This window comes from Balaenoptera ricei, chromosome 3 (assembly GCF_028023285.1).
Source record: "Balaenoptera ricei isolate mBalRic1 chromosome 3, mBalRic1.hap2, whole genome shotgun sequence".
In the NCBI taxonomy this organism is placed as follows: domain Eukaryota; kingdom Metazoa; phylum Chordata; class Mammalia; order Artiodactyla; family Balaenopteridae; genus Balaenoptera; species Balaenoptera ricei.
In genome coordinates, this window is record NC_082641.1 from 102,619,137 (window position 1) to 102,643,824 (window position 24,688).

The following is a 24,688-nucleotide window of genomic DNA, read 5'->3' on the forward strand; positions in this document are numbered from 1 at the left end:
ATCGGAGATAGCAAATAGCTTGCCAGACATCAATCTGTTTTTTTATTTTTAACTAAACTGAGTGACTTTTCCTAAAAAGTTACTTTGTATTACCAAGAACTGTATTAGTTTTAGTTGTGGATTCAGTAGGTCAATTACCCACAAGCTTTCACTATATAAATATAGGTTCACACATACAAACTACATGTTAAGCACATTAGTTTTATCTCATTCCTCATGCACACCCACAAGGCTGGTACTACTGCCACCATACAACTGAGAAAATTCAAGCCTGAGAAAGGTTAAGTAGGTTGCCTAAGTTAAAGAAGCCAGTAAGTAGTGAGAATTAGATTCCAACTCAAATTGATCTTACTCCAAAACCCCTTCAGAGGCAAGAGAGCAAAATATGGGAACAAGAGAATGTGGAGAGTGACCATATGGCCAGAAATTCCTAGGATATTTACTAGCTAAAAAACTTTCTCAAAACTTGGTTTCCTCATCTCAAAAGTGAAAATAATAATCCCCTAAAGTTGTGCTAGGATTAAATACAACATTAGCAAAGTAGTGAACACATGCCTATTTCACAAAATATAACACAAGTAAAATTATGCCTTCCTAGGGAGTTGAAAAAATATTTTTAAAAATAAAGTAGCAATTTTAAATACTTTGCAGGTATTTAATAGCACAGTAAAAACACAGTAGACTCACTATCTAATGTGTGTTCTGATGTGGTTAATGAACAGACAGTGGACATCTAACTCCCCACCCCCCCAACCAGCATGGCATATTAAGCCGGGGCAATCCACAAGCAGAGCTTTATGAAGAGAGGAAAAAAAGGAAATTGACGGAAAGAGACAAAATCACATATATATAGTGTCAGTGAGAAAATGACAGTACCAAATTGGGAGAGAAAGAGTAAAGCTCAAAGAATACGTATATATAAAAAGTACTTTTTGTAGTGGGCATGAATTCAGTGTGACAGAGCTAAACACATTTCCTGAGAAAAATCTTTTACCTGATAGATCTTACTAAGATTTAGTGTGGTCACTAACTCATATTTCACTTATGAATGCAGATTATCTGGGAAATGTATACCTCTAAGAAAGTGAATAGTCTGATAAAAATTTTAAAGTCATAAGCCATATTCTCTATATTTTAAAGTAGTAATTTATTTCAGGTGCTGTAGATCAACATAATGTCAAAAAAACTGGACTCGATCCTGAAAAGGACAATGAAATAACAGCTACTTTTGTGTTGAGCCATTGTTGGGAGGAAGCAATCGGCCACAGGCCCTGAGCATCCCTGCACATTCTTGCCGAGTGTAACAAGAATGCAAGGCCCTGACCACTCTTACCCAGGCCATCTCCCAGCGCTGTTTATGCAGCTCATAACTTTGATAAAGTAACGTGTCTTCCCAGACAAAGACCTAGACTACTTACAGTAGAAGTCGTACATTCCCTAAGTTCTGTGTTCCTCAGCTGTGACACACTCCCAGTGAGTGTGGAGCAACCACCTGGGACCCTCTATGTCACCTCCATGGGACTTGGGATAGGGGGAACTGAAAGAAATATGCTGATATTCATGTTGCTTGCTGTGCTGAGAGTAATATGCTCCTTTCTCTCTGACCCAAGAATCTTCTGTCTTCTGGCAGCATTTAGGCTAATTTGTTAGTGTGTAAATAAGGTAAAATCTAATCCCAGACCTGACAGCTATTAAGGTCTGACTGAGACAATGTTCCCAACATTGTATTTCTCCAAAAAGTAAAGTATTTAACACTTAGAAAAAAATCATTTCATAACAGTCTTTACAATGTCACACAATACAATGTGAAACAATGCTTATTTATGGTCTTTCTTCTAAATTCTAAGAGATTTAATTTATTCTCTTACTACCAAGATCATCCCAATTTATTCTTTTCCTAAAACAAAAATGCTTTCTGATATGAAAGAAAACATTTTTCTAAATTATTTTTGTAAGTCTACTTGCAAGGCTTTTTAATACCTAAAAGACAGATTTTAAAAATAAAATGTTTTCAAGTTCTTCATGAATCACTCATCTCACCTGCTCCAACTGGGTGGCGAATGCTATGGTCACGGACATCACGAAGAAGTCAGTACAATACTCTGCTGGTCCGATCTGATGATAACCTCCCTCCTCATTCAACACCGCCACAATGTCCTTTGCATCAAGTCCAGACAGGCTGGCGGGTACTTTATGGAAAAAAACACAATTAAACTACATTGTAGTTTGCCATAAACCAGTATAAGATTTTGAAAGCTGGTTATGCTTTTTAATTTACTTGGCAGTTTTCACAGATACAGTTAATATCTCAGCAAGGTTTCCTTCGATTTCAATTTAATAAACCACGTTAGAAAAGGTATCACAGGTTGCCTGAAGGAAGTGAATCTAAACTGCAAACTGAAAAATAAGCAAAACTTGGCTAAAAAGAGCAAGGTGACTAGACAGAGAATGAGGGAGTGGAAAACGGTGTTCTAGGCAGAAGAAACAATATATACAAAGACTCAGAAGCAAGAGAAAGCATGTGGTTAGAGAACTGAAATAGATGTGGCATGCTGGATCATAGAGTGAGGACTCAGGTACAGAAAGTGGGGAGAGGCCATATCATAAAGAGCCTCCTTGAACGCCATGCTGAAACATTTGAATAGTTTTCTAAGAATAAGAGAAAACAATAAAACAATTTTGAGAAGAGAACAGATATAATCAAATAGGCTTCGTTATGAAGAGACTGGAGAGGGACAAGGGTTTTTCAAAACTGATTAAGGAAAAAAACAAAACTACACAAAACTAAAATAATAGACAATGTTCAGTGTCAGGGAGATTGCCAGCAGGTTGGCACGCTCCATGTTGGTAGGTACAGACTAGTACAACCTTTTGGAGGGTAATATATCAGGGCTTATCAAAATTTTATATATGTATACCCTGTAAACCAGCAATCCTCGACTCCTTCAGGAGTTAAGCCAAAAGAAATGTGCTTACAGTAGCACTGGCTAAAAATAGTTTAATGGTTAAGAGTATAGACACTACATTCACATAGACCAAAGTTCCAACCCTAGTTCTGTCATTCAGTAGTTGTATGGGGAAATTATAAGATCTCCTTTAGTCTCCATTTTTCCTTCTGCAAAGCTTTTACAGTGTTGTTGAGAAGATCAAATTAGATAACAAAAGCACTTAGCACAGTACCTGACAATTAAGTACTTTAATAAAGGTAGCCATTAAATAGTAAGGTCAGCAGAGCTTAAGAGGTCAAAATACTAACTATGACAGGTCTCGCATTATCAGAAAGGGAGAACACTAGGATAAATCTTGTGGTGTAGGATTAAAAGGATTGAACGTGTCAATGTGAATATATGTTGTTCAGTATATATATGGGCAAATCAATATATAAAGTATGTATGTATATATACGTGTGTTTGTGTATATATATCCATGTGTCTGCATATATATGTGTGTATGTATACATACATGGGAACAACACCCCAACAGCACACCTAGCAGCTGGATCTTGACTTGTAAACATCATTCTCTTCTAAAAAGAAGCAGGGCTCCTTAAAGTAACGGCTGAATCCAGGGCTGAGATAGGAAAAGTATAAGATGAACCTGGACCATCTTCTTGTATCAGGGAAAAAAAAAAAAAAAAGCTCAAAGGGACTTCCCTGGTGGTCCAGTGGTTAAGAATCCGCCTTCCAATGCAGGGAACGTGGGTTGGATCTCTGATCAGGGAACTAAGATCCCACATGCGGCAGGGCAACTAAACCTGCACACCACAGTTACTGAGTCCGCGCACTCTAGAGCTTGTGCACCACAACTAGAGAGCCCATGTGCTGCAACTACTGAGGCTGCGCACTCTAGAGCCCGCACCACAACTAGAGAGAAGCCCGCAAGCCGCAACGAAGAGCCTGCGTGCCACAACAAAAAATCCTGCATGCCACAATGAAGATCCCATGTGCTGCAACTAAGACACAACACAGCCAAATAAATAAATAAATAAATAAACTTTTTTAAAAAAAGCTCAAAGGATTATCGAGATAGTAAAAAGGAAAAAGAAGAAGCTTGAAGGGGTTCTCAATGCTCAAATCTGGGACAAACAATGATGGTTAAAGATTATAACCCACTAAATAAAGAGAAAACTGTCAAGTCCATACTTAGACAATACAAATAAGTGAATAAATTGAAGGTATAATGAAGAATAAATATTTTTCTAATTTTCTAATTCTTCCCCACAAAATATTTATTAATTACAAAAGAAAACAAAAGTAAGTTTATAGTTGAGGACACAGACACACACCACCATAATCAAGTAATCAAGTGAACATAATCAGTAATGAGACTAAATGAAAATAGTGCACCACCTGATAAGATGCAATGAGAACAGAGCATCTTAATAGGCCTGCCAAAGATGCATAACCAAAATCTAGTATCAGACAAGCCCAAACAGTACAGGGGACACAGCCTCACCAAGACTGAAACCTAATCACAAGACTATAGAATGCTTCCCCTCCCCCTTACCACTATATTACTAAAAGTCTATTTTCCTTTACCCAGTATATCATGTCCATCTTTCAATAAAAAATTACAAGGTACACTAAAAGGCAAAAAACCCACAAAACTCCATAATCTATGCTTCCATCTTAGGAAAATAGAAAAAGAGGAGCAAATTAAATCCAAAGTAAGCAGAAGAAGAGAAATAATAAAAACTAGAGCAAAAATCAATGAAATTGAAAACAGGAAATCAATGGAGAAAAAATTTAACAAAATCAAAAGCTGGTTCTTTGAAAAGATCAATAAAATCAATAAGCATCTATCCAGCCTAAGAAAATAAAGAAGACACAAATTACTATTAACAGAAATGAAAAAGGGGACATCACTACAGATTCCCATGGACATTAAAAGTTTAATAAAGGAATGCTATGAACAACTCTTATGCCCACAAGTTTGATAACCTAGATGAAATGGACAATTCCTTTCAAAAACACAATCTGCTAAAACACACACAAGAAGAAAACAATCTGAATAGGCCTATATCACTTAATGAAATTGAATCAATAACTTCAGAGAACAGAAAAGCACCAGATCCAGATGGATTCACTGGTGAATTCTACCTAACATTCAAGGAAGAAATTATTACCAATGCTCTACAATTTTTTTTCCCACAAGACAGAAGCAGAGGGAATACTTCCTAACTCATTATATGAGACTAGCATTATCCTAATATGAAATCCAAGCAAAGACATTACAAGAGAAGAAAACAACAGACCAATATCTCATAAACACAGATGTAAAAATCCTCAACAAAGTATTAGCCAATAAAATCAACACAATGTGTAAAAAGAACTATACACCACAACCAAATGGATTTATTCAAGGTACACAAGACTGGTTCAACATTCAAAAAGCCATTAATGTAATCCATCACGTCAACAGGCTAAAGAAGAAAAACCACATGATTGTATCAATACATGCAGAAAAAGCATTTGACAAAATCCAACACTCATTCATGATAAAACACTCTGCAAACTAGAAATAGAGAGTAACCTCCTCACCTGATAAAGAACATCTACAAAAAATCTACAGCTAACATCATACTTAATGGTGAGAAGCTTTCCCACTAAGATCAGGAGTACGGCAAGGATGTCCCCTTTCACCACTGCTTTTCAATAGCACACTGTAAGTCCTAGCTAATGCAGGAACACAAGAAAAGAAACAAAGTCATGCAGATTGGGAAGAAAGACACAAAACTGTCTTTGTTTGCAAGTAACTGTGGAATGACCATCTATGGAAAGACCGAAAACAAAAACAAACCAAAAAAAACCTACTACTGGAACTAATAATAAGCAATTATAACAAGGCTGCAGGAGACAAGGTTAATATGCAAAAGCCAATCGCTTCACTACAGACCAATAATAAACAAGTGGCATTTGAAATTTAAAATACCATTTACAGAAAATTAACCACTACGGAGACAAGATGGCAAAGTAGGGGATGTAAGCTCACCTCTTCCCAAGAAAACACCAAAATCACAGCTAACTGATGAACAGCCATCAACAAAAACAATGCTGGAACCTACCAAGAACGATATCCTACATCCAAAGACAGAGAAGCCACAAAGACAGGGTAGGAGGGGCGCAAATTCAGTCCCGTTCCCACTGGGTGGGCGACCCACGAACTGGAAAATAATTATATCACAGAGGTTCTCCCACAGGAGTGAAAGTTCTGAGCCCCATGTCAGGCTCCCTGGCCTGGAGGTCTGGCGTGGGAAGGAGGAGCCCCCAGAGCAAACTGGCTTTGAAGGCCTGTGGGGTTTGATCGCAGGAAATCCACAGGACCAGAAAAAACAGAAACTCCACTCTTGGAGGGTGCACACACAGTCTCATGAACACCAGGACCCAGGTGAAAAAGCAGTGATCTCATAGGCACCTGGGCCAGACCTACCTGCTGGTATCGGAGGGTCTCCGGGAAAGGCAGGGGGCAGCTGTGGCTCACTACAGGGACAGAGACATTGGTGGCAGTACTTCTGGGGAGTACTCACTGGCGTGAGCCATCCTGGAGGCTGCAATTTTCTCCCCAAGATCTGGCCCCACCCAACAGCCTGTAGGCTCCAATGCTGGGACACCTGAGGCCAAACAACCAACAGGGCAGGAACACAGCCCCACCCATCAGCAGACAGGCTGAGTCTTTCTGAGCCCACAGCTTCCCGCTAAACAAATCCCTTGACACAGCCCTGCCCACCAGAGGGTCAAGACCCAGGTCCACCCACTAGTGGGCAGGAAACAGTCACTCCCACCAGGAAGCCTGCACAAGCCTCTTAGTTGGGCCTCATCCACCAGTGGGCAGAAAGCAGAAGCAAGAACTACAACCCTGCAGTCTGTGCAACAGAAACCGCAATCACAGAAAGTTAGACAAAATGAGATGCCAGAGGGGTATGTCCCAGACGAAGGAACAAGATAAAACCCCAGAAGAACTACTAAGTGAAGTGGAGATATGCAATCTACATGAAGAAGAATTCAGAGTAATGATAGTAAAGATGATCCAAGATCTCAAAAAAGAATGAAGGCAGACTGAACAAGCAAACAGAGATGAACGATACAAGAACTGAAACAAAAAATACACTAGAAGGAATCAATAGCAAAATAAATGAGGCAGAAGAATGGATAAGTGAGTTGGAAGACAGATGGTGGATATATTGCTGCAGAACAGAATAAAGGGAAAAAAAATGGAAAGATATGAGGACATTCTAAGAGACCCGTGGGACAACATTAAAGGCAACAACATTCTCATTACATGGGGTCTCAGAAGGAGAAGAGAGAGAGAAAGGGCCCAAGAAAATATCTGAAGAGATCATAGCTGAAAACTTCCCTAACATGGGAAAGGAAACACTCAAATCCAGGAAGTGCAGAGAGTCCCAGGCAGGATAAACCCACGGAGGAACACAGGCCAATATCACTGATGAACACAGAGGCAAAAATTCTCAACAAAAAACTAGCAAACCAAATCCAGCAATATATTAAAAGGATCATACACCACGATCAAGTGGGATTTACCCCAGGGATGCAAGGATTCTTCAATATCTGCAAATCAATCAGTGTGATACACCACATTAACAAACTAAAGAATAAAAACCATATGATCATCTCAAGAGATGCAGAAAAAGCTTTTCACAAAATTCAATACCCATTTATGATTAAAAACTCTCCAGAAAGTGGGCACAGAAAGAAGTTACCTCAACATAATAAGGGCCATATATGACAAACCCAGAGCTAACACCATTCACAATCGTGAACAGCTGAAATCATTCTGCCTCACCACTTTTATTCAACATAGTTTTGGAAGTCCTAGCCACGGCAATCAGAGAAGAAAAAGAAATAAAAGGAATCCAAATTGGAAGAGAAGAAGTAAAACTGTCACTGTGTGCAGATGACATGATACTATACATAGAACATCCTAAAGATGCTACCAGAAAACTACTAGAGCTCAACAATGAATTAGGTAAAGTTGCAGGATACAAAATTAATATACAGAAATCTCTTGCATTTCTATACACTAACAATGAAAGATCAGAAAGAGAAATTAAGGAAACAATCCAATTTACCATCACATCAAAAAGAATAAAATACCTAGGAATAAACCTACCTAAGAAGACAAAGATCTGTACTCTGAAAACTATAAGACACTGATGAAACAAATCAAAGACGTCACAAACAGATGGAAAGATATACCATATTCTTGAATTGGAAGAATCAATATTGTCAAAATGACTATACTACCCAAGGCAATCTACAGATTTAATGCAATACCTATCAAATTACCAATGGCATTTTTTGCAGATCTAGAACAAAAAATTTTTAAATTTGTATGGAGACACAAAAGATCCCGAAGAGCCAAAGCAATCCTGAGAAAGAAAAACAGAGCTGGAGGAATCAGGCTCCCCAACTTCGGACTATAGTACAAAGCTACAGTAATCAAAACAGTATGGTACTGGCGCAAAAACAGAAATATAGATCAATGGAACAGGATAGAAAGCCCAGAAATAAACCCACGCATCTATGGTCAATTAATCTTCGACAAAAGAGACAAGAATATATAATGGAGAAAAGACAGTCTCTTCAACAAGTGGTGCTGGGAAAACTGGACAGCTACATATAAAAGACTGAAATTAGAACATTCTCTAACACCATACACAAAAATAACTCAAAATGGATTAAAGACCTAAATGTAAGACCAGATACTATAAATCTGTTAGAGGAAATCATAGGAAAAACACTCTTTGACATAAATCGCAGGAATATCTTTTTCAATCCGTCTCCTACAGTAACGGAAATAAAACCAAAAATAAACCAATGGAGTAAAACTAGAGCAACCATATGATCCAGCAATCCCACTCCTGGGCATATATCTGGAGAAAACCGTAACTTGAAAAGACACATGTACCCCAACGTTCACTGCAGCACTATTTACGATAACCAGGACATGGAAGCAATCTAAATGTCCATCCACAGATGAATGGATAAAAAAGATGTGGTACATATATACAATGGAATACTACTCAGTCATTAAAAAGAATGAAATAATGCCATTTGCAGCAATATAGATGGAGATTATCATACTAAGTGAAGTAAGTCAGACAGAGAAAGACTAATATCATATGATACCACTTATATGCGGAAACTAAAAAAATGATACAAATAAACTTATTTACAAAACAGAGACTTACAAACTTAGAGAACAGACTCATGGTTACCAAGGGGGAAAGGTGGGGAGGAGGGATAAATTGGGAGTTTGGGACTGACATATACACGCTACTGTATTTAAAATAGATAACCAACAAGGACCTACTGTATAGCACAGGGAACTCTACTCAATATTCTGTAATAACCTAAATGGGAAAAGAATTTGAAAAAGAATAGATATACGTATATGTATAACTGAATCACTTTGCTCTACACCTGAAAGTTACACAACACTGTAAATCAAATATACTCCAATATAAAATAAAAACTTCTTAAAAATGTACCATCAAAAAATAAAATAAAATACCATTTATATTAGCACCCAAAACAATTAAATACTTAGGAATAAATCTAACAAAGCATGCAGAAGATCTATATGAGGTAAACTATAAAACTGTGATAAATATAATCAAAGAAGAACTAAATAAATGGAGAGATATTCTATGCTAATAGGACAATTCAATATTGTCGGGATGTCAGTCCTTCCCGACTTGATCTATACAATCAATGCAATCCCAATCAAAATCCCAGCAAATTATTTTGTGGACATGGACAAAATGATTCCAAAGTTTACATGGAGAAGCAAAAGACCCAGAACAGGCAACTCAACATTGACGAACAACAGAGTCGGAAGACTGATACTACTCAACCTCAAGACTTACTATAAAGCTACAGTAATCAAGACAGTGTAGTACTGGTGAAACAGACACAAAGATCAATGAAATAGAATAGAGAGACTAGAAATAGACCAACATAAATACAGTCAACTGATCTTTGACAAAGTAGCAAAGGTGATACAATGGAGCAAAGATACTCTTTCAAAAAGTGGTGCTGGAACAACAGGACATCCACATGTAAAAAAATGAATATAGACACAGACCTTAAAACCTTCACAAAAATGAACTCAAAATGGATCATAGACCAAAGTGTAAAGTAGAAAACTTTATTAAATCCTAAAAAGACAATATAGGAAAAACCTGGATGACCTTGGGTATGATAATGACCTTTTAGATGTAACACTGTAGGTACAATGCATGAAAGAACTGATGAGGTGGATTTCATTAAAATTTTAAAACTTCTGCTCTACTAAAGACAATGTCAAAAGAACAAGAAGACAAGTCACAGACTGGAAAAAGTATTTGCAAAAGAGACATTTGGTAAAGGACTGTTATCAAAAATATAAAAAGAACTCTTAAAATGCAACAAAACAAAACACACAACCAATTAAAAAATGGGCAAAAGACCTGAACAGACACCTCACTTAAGACGATATATTGATGGCAAGTAAGCACATGAAAAGATGTTAACATCATTTATTACTAGAGAATCGCAAATTAAAACAATGAGACACCACTACACATCTATTAGAATGAACAAAATCCAAAACAGTGACAACACCAAATGCTGACAAGGACATGGAGCAACAAGAACTCTTATTCATTGCTGGTGGGAATGCAAAATGGTACAGTCACTTTGGAAGACAGTTTGTTGGTTTCTTACAAAATTAAATATATTCTTACCATATACTCTTACAGTCTGGCAGTTTCTTATAAAACTAGGCATGCTTTTACCATAGGCTCCAGTAATCACACTCCTTGTTATTTACCCAAATGAATTGAAAACTTAGGTCTGCTCAAAAGCCTGCAGAGATGTCTGTAACAGCTTTATTCCTAACTGCCCCAACTTGGAAGCAACCAAGATATCCTTCAGTAGCTGAGTGTTTAAATAAACAGTGGTACATCCAAACAATGGATTATTATTCAGCTCTAAAAAGAAATGACTATCAAGCCACAAAAAGACATGGAAGGAACTTAAATGCATATTACTAAGTGAAAGAAGCCAATCTGAAAAGGTTCCATGCTACATGATTCCAAAAATACAAGATTCTGAAAAAAACAAAACTATGGAGATAGTAAAAAGATCAGTAGTTGCCAAGGGTTAGAGGGGCGGGAGGGATCAACAAGCAGAGCACAGAGGATCTTCAGGGCAGTGAAACTATTCTGTAGGATACTCCAATCAAGGATATGTGTCATTACACATCTGTCAAAACCTATACAATGTACAATACCAAGGACAAACCCTAATATTAATTATGGATACTGGGTGATAATGATGTGTCAATGTGGGTTCATCGATTTCAACAAATGTACCGCTCTGGTGGGAGATGTTGATAGTGGTGGGGAGGGCTGTGTGTGTGTGTGGATATCTGGGAATACTTAGTACTTCCCACTCAATTTTGCTGTGAGCCTAAAAATGCTCTAAAAAAAAGGTTTATTAATTAAAAAATAAAGGGGAAAAAAAATGAAGCTTTTCTTAAACTACAGCTGAGTTAATAGAGACCAGCATAAGCATTTTTGGCTATCCTGCACTCATCCTAGGAAGAAAATTTTCCTAAATAGCAATTTTTATAAACAATATAAAATTCTGCTTTGTTGTTATATATATCAAATAAAGAAAAGACAATCTTTCCCTATTTCTAATTTTTGTAAACAAGAGGTAAGAGCAACAAGTGTTCATGTGTAACAATGTCCCAACATTTGTCTGCTGCTCTAGAGTAAGATCAGTTTACACTCCTGCATTTATCTTCCTATAATACCTCCTCCCCTCCCTTCCTCAAGTTCTAGAGCACAGATATAACTTCTCAGAGAATAACCTTAGAGATGATGCACAAACCTCTTCCATCTCGAGGAGGGGCTCCCTTTGCTTTAAAACTATCCACTGGTGCCTTTGTATCTGTTTCCAAAGCAATGCTTATCTGTATCTCAGACTTGAACTTGGTGTATTTATTACTCAGCAACTGGTACCATTTTGGTGCCTAGAGAGTAACAACAAAACAAAACAAAAGCAAAACTCCTTAATTGTTAATAGGAAATATACAGTAGTGGGAAATGTTTTATAAGGTTCTAAATATATTTCCTGTAGTTTCTCAGTACTTTCTCCTCTTTTAAAGTATTTTCTTTCCCCACATTTTCCTCAAAAGAAATTAATCCTGCTTAGGAAACTAACTGAATTTCCTCGTGAAAAAATTAAGTATAAGTTTAGATTGCCTTCCTTGTTTCTACTCCTATGCTTCAACAGGTAATAATATATTAAAGAGGAGGAAACCCAGTACGTGTATTTCTTTCTATCTTCACTCATATCCCCAATCTCACTTCATCCCTTATAACAACAACAAAGACTATCAATTTTCCATTTCCTAACCCTTAATTTTTCACTTTTTCTGTTATACCTTTTCTGCCTGCCACATTTCTGCTTTGTTCTGTTTATATCAAATCAGAAAAAGAAAAGCTTAGTGTTAATAAAAATACTAACAAAATACTTAAGTAAGGTCTAATGGTAGAGTTCTGGGTTATGAACCATGCATTTGACTGATACTGAAATATAAAGGGTTTCTCACAGAATGAGGTATCCTCAATTACCTGAATAGCCACCTCCTCCCCCAAACCGCAAGGTAACCTCAAGAATTCTCATACCGAAATCAAAATCTCATGGCCCAAGACCACGTGTATCATTAGTGAAGAGGCACCATTTCAATACCTGTAAACAGCATTCTTACTCTGACCACTGTAATATAAAGGCATAGGAACTGGTGCTTATAGTGATCAAAACCAAAAACTGCAGCTTTATATTCAAATTATGTTTGTAACTAAAACAGAGTGAACTAGCCCACAGGTATTTTAAAAAAATCCACAACCAAGTTTTTTTTAAAGGCAAAAACTCAGTCTGTTGCTGTATTTCTTATGACAGATATTTTCTAATTTTAAGTATAAGCCTGGAAAAAAAGATTTTTAGCTGTTCACAGGATTTATGATATATTTTTGTTATTAACTCAGAAAAAGAAATCAAGGCTCCTCTGTTTGTGTTTATTTATAGAGAATAATTTATCTTGAAATTCAAATATTCTACTATCCAACTTCAAATATTTCTTCTGCTGGCAAACAGAAGACATTAAACAAGACAATATTTGGTTTTCCCAAAACTAACATAATTTAAAAAAATTTCTCCTTAACTTTGTTCACCAATACGATGACAAACTGCCCTCAAGGACTAGACAAGGGGAAAAGGAACACCAAAAGCATTTAGAGGCATGATCTCAGCTCAGATATCCTCCTCCTAAGAGGATTTACCTTCTCTTAAACCAAAGCAACTGCAGAAGTATTCAGGGTCTAAGCTTAAAGAAGGAAAACCTTTTTCAGGACTTGTGGGCAGAGAGGTGATGAGTACCTAAGGATGGAGGAGAAACAAGTCCTCTTTTAAAGCAGTTCAGTTTCTTTTGAATAATTCCAAATTTGGGCCAGGCTGACTGGCTCATCTGCAAATACACACATACCCTTGGAGATATTGTAAGTTCAGTTCCAGACCACCACAATAAAGTGACTATTGCAATAAAGTGAGTCACATGAATTTTTTGGTTTCCCTGTGCATACAAAAGTTATGTTTACACTATCCTGTAGTCTATTAAGTGCGCAGTAGCATTATGCCTAAAAAAACAATGTACATACCTTATTTAAAAGGTACTTTATTGCTAAAAATGCTAACCATCATCTGAGCCTTCAGTGAGTCATAATCTTTTTACAATAGTAACATCAGAGATCACTGACCACAGATCACTGTAACAAATATAATAATGAAAATGTTTGAAACATTACAAGAATTACCAAAATGTGAGCAAATGCTGCTGGAAAACAGCCCCAACAGATCTGCTTGACATAGGGTTGCCACAAACCTTCAATTGGTTTAAAAAAAAAAAAAAAAAAGTATCTGTGAAGCACAGTAAAGTGAACTGCAATAAAACAAGGTATGCCTCTATCATTGCTATCAATACCAAAAATGTTAGTAACAGGTAAATTTTTCTTCACAGAATCCTAATTTAAGATTCAAATCAATTGAGGACTTTAAAATAAAAGAGAAGAATTTTTTTTTTACTTTATTTTCTTAAGAAAGTTGGACCAAAAGAAGTCATTAGGAAAAACTGAAAGTTAGAATTTCTGAAGTCAATAACATTACAAAAAAGGTTGTAAGATATTTTAAAAGACGTAAGAAGCATTTTCAATAACAAAAAGCACAGGAATCAAGACCCTGAGTTGTTCTTCCTTCCTGTGGTGGGAGTACTATTTACATAACAAGTGTTTTTCAAGAAATTCCCTTCCTCTAACTACTACATAAGGAATGCAAGGAGCGGGAAGCAGGGAAACCAGTTAGAAGGCTACTATTAAGACAGCCAAGGTAAGAAGGACAGAGAGTGGCTTAAGTTGAGATGGCAGTGTGAAAATGCAGAACAGCAGATAGATCAGGAGGCAAAACCAGCTGCAAAGGGTGGCCAAGGAGGCCAGGAAAGGGACGTGTCAAGGAAGACTTCTATATTTCTAGCTCGCCTAACTGGTAGGAGGGTGGTGACCATCCACTGAAGCAGGGAACTCTAAAAGAGGCACACCTTTGAAGGTGAAGTGCAAGAGCTGAAGGTGTTAAAGGTAATAGCAACTTGAACACAGACTTGAACTCAGAGAGAAGTTTCTTTGAGAAAGATGGTTCTAGGCCAAAAGAATGACCAAAAGGTCAGGATTTTCTAAATCAAATTCATCATAAGAACTAAGAACTACCATATTGGCTCAAGCCCATGATCTATTAGGTCCAATATTCCATGTCCTTTCCATCAATCTGTTATCTATTGAATATAACCAACTGTTTACATAATCAGTAACAAAACATCAAAAGGTCAGTACCTGCTTTGTTTCTTGAGCAGTTCTTAGGTCTAGAACAATGTAACCTATAGTTTCCCTGGATGAGGATAAAGGATCCAAGGCAAAACAATGGAGTTTGATAGGAGTACGCTGTAGCCTGCAACGTAACAATTTATGTGATAAATAAAATCACTTTTGCTTAATACTGAACTTTCTATTAGCTTTGAAAAAGCAGCCTACTACTATCAAGACAATTATAGTTTTGTTGAATAACCTATATCTATTCTATACTTTCTGAAAAACTCTTCAACTGGCATGAACTATTAATTATGTCTACTTATCTATACACCAACTAAAGTCATATACAAAACATGTCAAAAATTTTAGTCTCTCTCATTGAAGACGCTAACATCTAGATCAATGTTTCTCAAGCTTCTGTAACATACAGAACTCTTTTAAAGTCAAAAATTACCATGAATTCTCAAGATTGATTTTAAATTGTCTTTCTTAGACTGTCACACACACATAAAGCTTCAAATACACACGCGTATGTGCTTATAGCTCTTTTTGTTGCTAAAAAAATGAAATAAACTTAAGAATTAAATGCCATAATATCACAAATTATTAAAATTAAGTTAACAACAATTCAATGTGCTACATGATAAGGTCATATAAGCATGACCTTCACTGGTATAACATGGCTTCTTTTGAGTCTGGAACCCCTATACTGGCTCACTCATATAGTAAGCTGATTGGATTTTGCCATCACTGTCATCTAATGGAACGACTATGAAATCTGCACTTGGCACAAAAATCATCATTTCTATATTTAATTTATCTGTGTTATTTTCTCAGTCTACCAAATACAGAGTGGTACCATTTTGCACTAACACAATTAGATACACAACCACCAAGACAGGCACTAATATATCAAGTCTCTGTCTGAGCAGATATTCCAGAAGTCACTGAGATGAAATACAAAATTCTAATATCCTCTAGGAATTTGATACCCTTTCAAATAAGTCCATGGACTAATCTAACAATAGAAGAAATTAAATTTCTCCTTGTTTTCATTTTTTTAACTTGGTACTTTTATTTCATTTAGTACTAAGAAAGAACAAATATTAAAGAGATTCTATGTTCCCCAGAGGAAACATATTTTCAATTATTTTTAAAATAAAAGTATTAGTGTTCTTGCCTGCTCTGGTCGTCATAGTTCATGAAATAATAAGAAGCTATAACTTTAAATATGTTTTATATACCAATAAAGTATTTAAAGGTCTAAAATCAAGTGTAAAATTAGAAAGAATACCTTATATAATTACTATATATATATATATCTATATATCCTTGGCAAGCCAGGTAAAATATACAATAAATTTATTAATAAAAATTACAGTGAATTCCAACCCACATTTAATAGTGGGTAGGCATCATGATGGCACTTCTAGAATATTTGTTCTCTCAGACATTAGCAAAACAAGAAAGAAAAAAAGCAAGCTAAGCTAAGTGTAGTGGTTAAAAGCTTAGCTCTGGAGTTGAACTGGCTGCTGGGCTCTACCACTGTCCAGCTGACTGACTTAAGGCAAGTTACTTAACCTCTTAGGCCTCAGTTTTCTCACCTGTAATACGGGGGAAATAATACCTACTTCATAGGGTTAGTCTGATGTTTAAATGAATTACTGTTGCAAAGTACTTACAAATTTCCTGACACATTAAAAAACCACTCAACAAATATTACTGTTATCTACTTAGAGATATATATGTATTTATTTATAACAGACTAAAAAAGAGCCAAACAAATTGAAAATAACAGTCACCTGTGCTGATGAAGGGCTTTCCTGTCAATTTCCCAGGCTAACTCAGTAGCAAATTCTGGCTGGTCAGTATGGTCCACAGGATCAGTAGCCAACTGTTCTCCATCAAACTTTGCTTCTACCACAAGCATATGCTTTGGACGTCTGGGGAAATGGCGACCTAGAAAAAAAAGACTGTACAGGTTAACCACAAGTGTACAAGAGTCAAATATGATCATTTAGCATGTGTTTTAAAAACTGACATAAGTTAACAGTGGTTGACTTGTATAGTCCATAAACTACCTCACTAGCACATACTCACAGATACACTCAAATTCATGATTCATAAAAAACATTTATCAAATTGAAAGCTATAATTAATAAACTAGTGCTTCTCTAACACTAATGTGCAACGAATTACCCAGGAACCCTGTTAAAATGTAGATTCTGGTTCAGTAGGTCTGGGGTGGGCCAGAGAGTCTGCATTTCTAACAAGATCCCAGGAGATGTCCATGGTGTTGTCCTTGGTTCACACTGTGAGCAGCAATGATCTTAATAACATTTAGAATTAAAGAGTTAAAAATGTGATTACACCAATTTTAGATATTACGATACCAGTACTTAATATAGAACAGTTAAATCATCTGGAGAGTTGAGAAATAAATTAGCAAAAACAAATTTACCTGCATCTTAATTTTCCTGCTAACACAGTTAAGAATACCTTACAAATTAGCCAAAGGAAAATAAACACATTTATTCATTCATGTTATTTTCAAGTACAATGTTGTATATTATCAAGAAATATTAAAATATTCTATCTACACATTACTGTTCATTTGTACTGCCTGACCTCATTCCTTTACTGTTTGTTGAAGGCATATTCAAAGTCGAGTATTAACGCCAGAAAATGGGATGCAAAAAGAGTAAAACAGAGTACTTGTTCTTGAGTAATTGAGGGTCTAGTGGAAAGCGACAAACTTAGAACACTGAAAACAGAAAGCTAAAAAACTAAGAAAGAAGCACTAAGAATCTTACAGCCAACATGTTTACAGGTCTGGTGAGGGGGATTTCGGTGAGGAGGATTTCAGTTAGGGGAGTTTTAACCACTGTTAAGTAAATATATCCCTGCTGCTACTCACCCTGCTACAAGCCACTTAGTAAGGAATTAAGCTGGCCAGAAAGAGCTTGATTGCAAACCTGTGAGTTTCTACCTGATGTTCTCATTTGAAACTCCCTATTAAGAGTCTTACCACATATGGCATGGCTCTCCTAATTAGCACTAATTGAAGGCCTCTAGCTGGACCTCATTTTCAGCTGCTCTGAAAGATCACTAAGTTTCCCAAATGAATTTCATATGTCAAAAAACCCTGTATTTTCAGACTATCCTAACTACAACCTCCAATAAGCTTGAAAACAGAGGATAAGCAATAGAACAAACAGGTGCCTGCCTCGTCCCAAAGACAATGAATACCTTGAGAACAGAGACCCTGTCATTTTTGTCCTTGGAATCCAGTAAATAGCCCAAAGTTTGCTCATAGTAGAAACCCAATCATTTTATTTTGAATAAAGGGCATTTCTAGAAATGTAGTCAAGAAATTGCAAGCAGTTCAATGTAGTTGAAGGACTGGGAACACATGAAAATATGGCAGTAGGGGAGATGAGGCTGAAAAGGTAGGCAACATGTCTACCACAAAGGGCCATGTACGCCACTCTTAAGTATAGACCTTACCCCTCAGCACACCGAAGGATTTTAAGAAAATTAGATTTGCATTTCAGAAGGGTTATCCCCAGACAGTAAGGTGGACACTAAGTGTTTTCTGAAAAGAAAACATTCATGAAACAGACTACTGAGAAGATTACTACAGTAGATTAGGTGGATAATGACGGCCCCAAAGCAAGGCACCCACAATGGAAACTCGTTCATTTAAAAGTTTATATGAAGCACCTACTATTATTTGAAAAATAAAATCAACACTCAGTGACCATTTATAAGTTGGGGATGGAGAGGGAATGCAGGCAGATGATGACTCCCAGGGTCTTGGCTTGAGGCAACAGCATGGTTACAATGAATGAAAATACAAACACAAGAGGAGGAACAGTTTGGAGGACCGTGGGCCAGTTTTAGATATGTTTGTAGCAACACCTAACCGACCTTCCTGACTCCAGGTTCTCTTCGCTGCATGCTGCTACTAAGCTACATTTACAAAAAAACTTTTTCTTACTTAGGAATATATGCTGGCTCCCTATTTTTTAGAACATTAAATCTAAATTCCTTGGCTTTCAAGATCCTCCAAGGCCTATTCACTCTATCTGTACAAGCTTATTTCTTACCGCAATATTCCTGAATATTCACCTTCCTTGGGTCTGGTCACCTTGCTGACCTCTTCACTGTTCCACCCACCATGCTCAATCCCACAGTGGCCTGGGTTGTCTCATCTTCAGGAATGACTTTCTTCTATCCTCGCTTATCTAAAGCTTACCTACCACTCAAGGCATTTCAGCCATCATCCTCTCCCACCTCCAAAACCTGCGTTTACAGCCCGTATCATTGATTTTTATTTTATTTATATTATATCCCAACATATGTCCTGCACATTAATTTGATCTCCCCAAGGAGACAGAACCCTACAACCTTGAAGGGAGAGAGCGCTTTACATTTCTGTTACCTCATAGCATGGGCACAGTTCCAAGTCCAAAAGCTTACGTTCACCAAATTACAATGGGATTTCAATCCTATGTCTTTAAACAGTCAGTAACCTAACAGTTAAATCTGCCCCAACACTAAAGCTTCTGGTCAGCCTTCTCTTCCACAACTCAAAATTTGGGTTTGTAATGTTTTCTTTCCTCTCACCACCCAAATGGTGCCAGGCCTCCACAAGATACCTCCCATGGCAGGGCAGGGGTCCCCAGCCATTCCTCTCACCACTCAAGATGACTTCTTCGCGTCCTGTTATTCAAAACCTATCCTCCATTTACCAATCCACTCCTATACCCTCCACTTTCCTGCAACCTGCTCTCCAACCACACTGAATTCAAGCAATCAAAGAACATGCCTTGTTTTTCTATACCTTAAACATGCCACTGGCTCTTCCCTTCGCCTGGAACGCCCTTCCTTCCTTTTTTTTCGCCTGACAAATTTCTAATCATCCTTTAGGACCCAAATAAATGTCACTTCCTCTGGGAAACCCTTCCCAGCTTCCCCAGACAGAGGTGGTCCTTCTCTCTTCCACATCATGATGAATTATTTAAATTATTTACTGTTCTCCATGCTATTCCCTTAGCTTTTAGAACCAGGACTATTTTACTCTTCCATTCCCAGCACAGTGCCTGACACTCAGTGAGTCTCCAAATAAATAATGTCACTCATTCAACAAACCAAACTTCGAGGCATGTGTAATAGACCCTCTCGACAACTGTAGTCCTCTACGTCCCCCGTCAAGAGCTGTAAAGGGAATAGCCACCGCAACACTTCTGCAAATGCAGGAAACGTGTATTTGAGTCAAAGCAAAGTTCTCACCAATGGTACTACCAGGAGATTGCTGAACAGAACGTGCTTTCCAGGCACATTTTCGGCTCATAATATAAGACATCAACGTGCTGCCTCTGATGGAAATCGTTTTTCCAACATTCTCTGGGTCTACGGCTAGTCATGCTAAATATCACCTATCCCTAATAGCTCTCATACTCCCTTGAGGGATTTTTAAATCAACTGCCCAACAGACCTCACTGTGTACAACTTTGAAGAAGTCTCTGGGGACGGCACAAGCAAAGATGACAGGGCTTTTCAGGTTAACAAAGCCTCGGTCCCATACTACTCTGTTAAAATTCAGGAAGCAGCAGTCGCAAACGCCAAGTCCCGGGCCACTCACCTTCTAGGATGGACACGATGATGAGCAGTTGGTCGGACTTGGAGACCATGGTCGCGGTCGGCGGCCCGCAGGCGGGGTCTGCTGGGAGGAAGAGGAGCCCGGGTGAGTGGCTGGCAGCCCGCGACCCCCGGCTGGACTCCCGCCGAGGTTCCCGCCACCCGCCTGCGGCCCGGGACACCCGGACCACGCTCTGCGGTCCGCCTGCAGCGCGCCCGGCTCCCCGGCCCCGGGCCGCCAGTCCACCCGCAACCCGGCCCCGACTCAAAAGCCGCTCGGCCACCCGGCCCGGCCTGCTTTCAGGGAGACGCGAGTCCGCCGCCTGAGGACCTTTTGCCGCCTGCGTAGTAGCTTTTTAAACGCCCGGGTAGCCGCCGCGGCCGACGCCGCGCCCCCCTTCCACCTAGCAACCAGGCCCGCAGGCCCACAGCCCGGGCGAGGCTGGAGGACAAAGGGTCATAGAAACCAGGGCAGTCGAGGATAGAACGCCCCTCAGCCCGCTTCGCCTCCTACCCTTTTATGCAAAGTTCCAGAGCCCTGAGGAGAAGACTAGCCATTACCTCACAGCGCCCCCTGCTAACCGGACGGAGGAAAGCGAGCAATATGGTGGAGACCAACTGCGCAGGCGCACCACTGCAGTAGACGCTTCCTGAAGTTCCCCAGAAACGAAAGTGGATTTGTTCTCTGCTCCACGCCCTAGACATAGCCTGGGAAATATGTCAATAGAGATTACAAAAAAAAAAAAAAAAAAAACTAGCTCTGTTCAAGCCCCCATTGTCAACACTGCTTAAAAGTTAAGTAACAGAAAAATAATGATTTAAGTTTGAACTCTAAAATCAGCTAAAATTGCCCTCGCGCGGCTGCTCAAGTTTCCATGCTTTGTAAACAAGTAGCGTCAATACGGTAATTGCTGTAAACTGTTGGCGGTGACGTAAGCTCTCTGAGAATTTCCTGTCCAGTAAAAATTACGCTAAAACAAAAACATTGTCACGTGGGCCGGGGAATTAAAGGTATACGTTCTTCTACCCCCTGACAACAAAGTAATGAGCAAAATCAAGACCAGAATAAACAAGGCAGCTAAAAGCTGTAAACCGACATTTTCCCCTTTCTACCCCTTCTCCCCACAAACTTCAGGCTTTATTTTAGGAAACATTAGAAATCTTTCGGAGGGCACCTAGTTTGAAACTGGATCTTGGGCGGGATAGGTGGGAGGGAGGAGGAAGAGAGAACAATTTCCACTCCTTCACCCCCCTCAACCCCAACCTCCGCTTTGTGCCCCAAAGAAAAGGAAGATGTGGAGACCAGACTACTTCTGAGACCCTTTCAGGCCCCTTCAGAGCCCTCCCTGATATAAAGCATTATGCAAAATAAAATCAAAGTAGTGATCTACTTTGGGTTCATCATTGAACAATACATTCCCTTGCGGAAAATGTCAAACACTCAAAAGTAGGTAGAATAATATAATGAACCAGCAGGTACTCAGAACGCAGCTTCAGAAATTGTCAACTAAAGACCAATCATCTTCATCTGTTGCAGAGGAGCAGGGATTTGAAGGAAATCCCTAAGGTCAAATCAATTCATCTCATTCAATATGTACCTCTAAAAGATAAAGATTTTTTTAAAATATCTTAAAATATTAGATACTTAACCACAATTGCATTATTACACCTTAAAAGTTAACAATAATTCCTTAATACAATTAAATATACACTGTTCAAATTTCCCTGATTGTCTCATAATTTTTTTCAGTTGGTTTGCTCAAATCAGGACCCAGACAAGTTCCAGAACACAATGTATTTGGTTGATCTATCTCTTGCCACTTTTAATCTATAGGTACTCGCCTGCACTTTTTTTTTTTTCTTTGAAACTCTTCATTGAGGAAACTGGCCACGTAATTTTATACAGTTTACCACTGTCAAAATTTTGTTGATGCAATACCAGTGTTGTTATTTAACATATCCTCTGTTGAGCAGTCTAATAAATATGTCCACATTGACAATACTCAAAGAATATTAGCAAACAGATGAACAACAACAAGCAAAATACAAGGTTATCAGTGGTGTAAAACACTACTTAGCCTTAAACTCTAGAAAAAGGGAGGTCAAAGCATGAGACTAAGGGTCTCCAATGGAAAGAGATCAGAGTTTGGGACCTATGTCTGCCAATTTATGTGCTGGGTTACCTTAAGCAAGTCACTTTATCTGTTTTAGCCTCAGTTTCAGCTATACAGTGGTAGCATAGATGATGCCTTAGTTTAGGACTTAAATGTAGTAAATGCCATTTAGTTGTTACCTTTTTATATGAACAATCTCAGACCTTAAATAGTAGCTGTAAAAGAACTAGGAACTGCCATCAATATACCTCATTGTTTTACTTTAGGATATCTACCAGGGCTGAAAACCTGGATTGTAAACCATCACTGAATGCCAGAGAATAATCTCAGCTCAGAAAAAAATCTGACAAATCATCGACATAAACTAAGAAACTTTTTCACGTGGTAAAATTTTCACATGGTTCTCGTTCTCTGGATTTTTCCCCCAAAACAACACTATTACTTCTAAAATCACCTCATCACAGCTAATGAAAAGTCATCAACTTAGTTGGCATGGTTTTTTTGTCTTTACAACTACAAAACTAATGACATGAAATTTCTCATTTATCCCACCTAGAAATGGAATTATAATTCTATCAGCATCTAGAGCCTCCGTATCTGTTATTCTACAATCTAATTTCCTCTCATATGTGATATTTAGCAGTAATAACTTCAGTTCTTGCATAAATCATCATATTTTAGCTTAAATTCATGAGAGAAAATTTTGTTATAAGTTTATAAAGTATCAATACTGTTTCAAAATACATAAGTGCTAATAAGATATAAAATTTGTGTCTATTACATAATGTGAGATTCATTACACTGTAAACATGCAAATTCAAACTAACAAGTTTGATTAAATGCTTGATTCTGAAATCATGTTTGTCAACCTAAAAGCTTATCATATTAGGTAGCTTTCTATTTCTAGGGATTTCCCAGAACCAAACAAAGCATTTTTGACTCCTTTCAAGCCTTTCTTTTTCTGTAGCTATTTTACATCCCGGCAAACCACTTTCCTAGTAGTATGTCTCTATATTTCTTATCAACAGTCCTGAGGCCACCACAGGAGGGATCATGAGCTGAGTTCCCCTTCCTCAGCCCCTTGCCTCTTCTTGTCCCCTCCCCACATACTCACACGTTCACACTTAGTAAAATTTAAGGCAAGCTCCAAGGACTAATAAAACTAACATATCTAGGGCTTCCCTGGTGGCGCAGTGGTTGAGAGTCTGCCTGCCAATGCAGGGGACACGGGTTCGAGCCCTGGTCTGGGAAGATCCCACATGCCGCAGAGCAGCTGGGCCCGTGAGCCACAGTTACTGAGCCTGCGCGTCTGGAGCCTGTGCTCCGCAACAAGAGAGGCCGCGGTGGTGAGAGGCCCGCGCGCCGTGATGAAGAGTGGCCCCCGCTTGCCACAACTAGAGGAAGCCCTCGCACAGAAACGAGGACCCAACACAGCCATAAATAAATAAATTAAATAAATTAAAAAAAACAAAACAAAACTAACATATCTATTGAATAACTGCTATTTGTAAAAGCATGGTGCCACCCTGACCTTCAAGAGGTGCTTAGAAAATAGCCTCCTTCTAGAAAAGGGAGCAGGAATAGACTTAGTAACTAGTACTCACTTAGTGTCAAGGTGACTTCCAATCTAGGGTCTGATCTCATTAAACTTGGTCATTAATTTCTGTGCCTTTAATCCCTTAAAGAAGGACCACTAACATCTATGGCAGTGGAGACAATGGAGCCCCATAGTAAAGAGTCATACATACCTGCATTCCAAGTTTCTCAACCTATCAACCTTGTGGATTAGCCAAAATTACTTTGCCCTGAACCTGTTTTCCCATCAGTTAAACAGGGTTAGTCGTCCTCACCTCACATGGTTTTTGTGAGCATTAAATGGCATTGCCTCTTTTAAGGGCCTAGGATGTGATGAAATCTCTGAATATGGTAGCTATTTTTATTGTGAATGTGGAGGGATAATTTATTCTGCTATTATTTTGTGATTTGTTCCTTTTCTGGTTCTTCAGAA

General features: G+C 38.2%; 1 protein-coding gene across 5 annotated transcripts in view; it reads right to left on the reverse strand.

The window, feature by feature from the left end:
• The window catches only part of CEP120 (centrosomal protein 120), a 77,902-nt gene extending 56,650 nt beyond the window's left edge, over window positions 1-21,252 (reverse strand). Inside the window, exons 1-6 of one of the 5 annotated variants that reach the window (XM_059916956.1) lie at window positions 21,128-21,252; window positions 20,571-20,648; window positions 16,726-16,882; window positions 14,948-15,062; window positions 11,898-12,039; window positions 2,041-2,189 (exon numbers count right to left, since the gene is read on the reverse strand). In XM_059916956.1, coding sequence (XP_059772939.1) covers window positions 2,041-2,189; window positions 11,898-12,039; window positions 14,948-15,062; window positions 16,726-16,882; window positions 20,571-20,619 — 612 coding nt within the window. In that variant the 5' untranslated portion in view covers window positions 20,620-20,648; window positions 21,128-21,252. Of the gene's footprint in view, window positions 1-2,040; window positions 2,190-11,897; window positions 12,040-14,947; window positions 15,063-16,725; window positions 16,883-20,570; window positions 20,652-20,897; window positions 21,023-21,127 lie in introns of those variants that run through there. The other 4 variants (XM_059916957.1, XM_059916954.1, XM_059916955.1 and 1 more) reach the window with 4 other exon arrangements.
• Window positions 21,253-24,688: the final 3,436 nt, after the last annotated feature.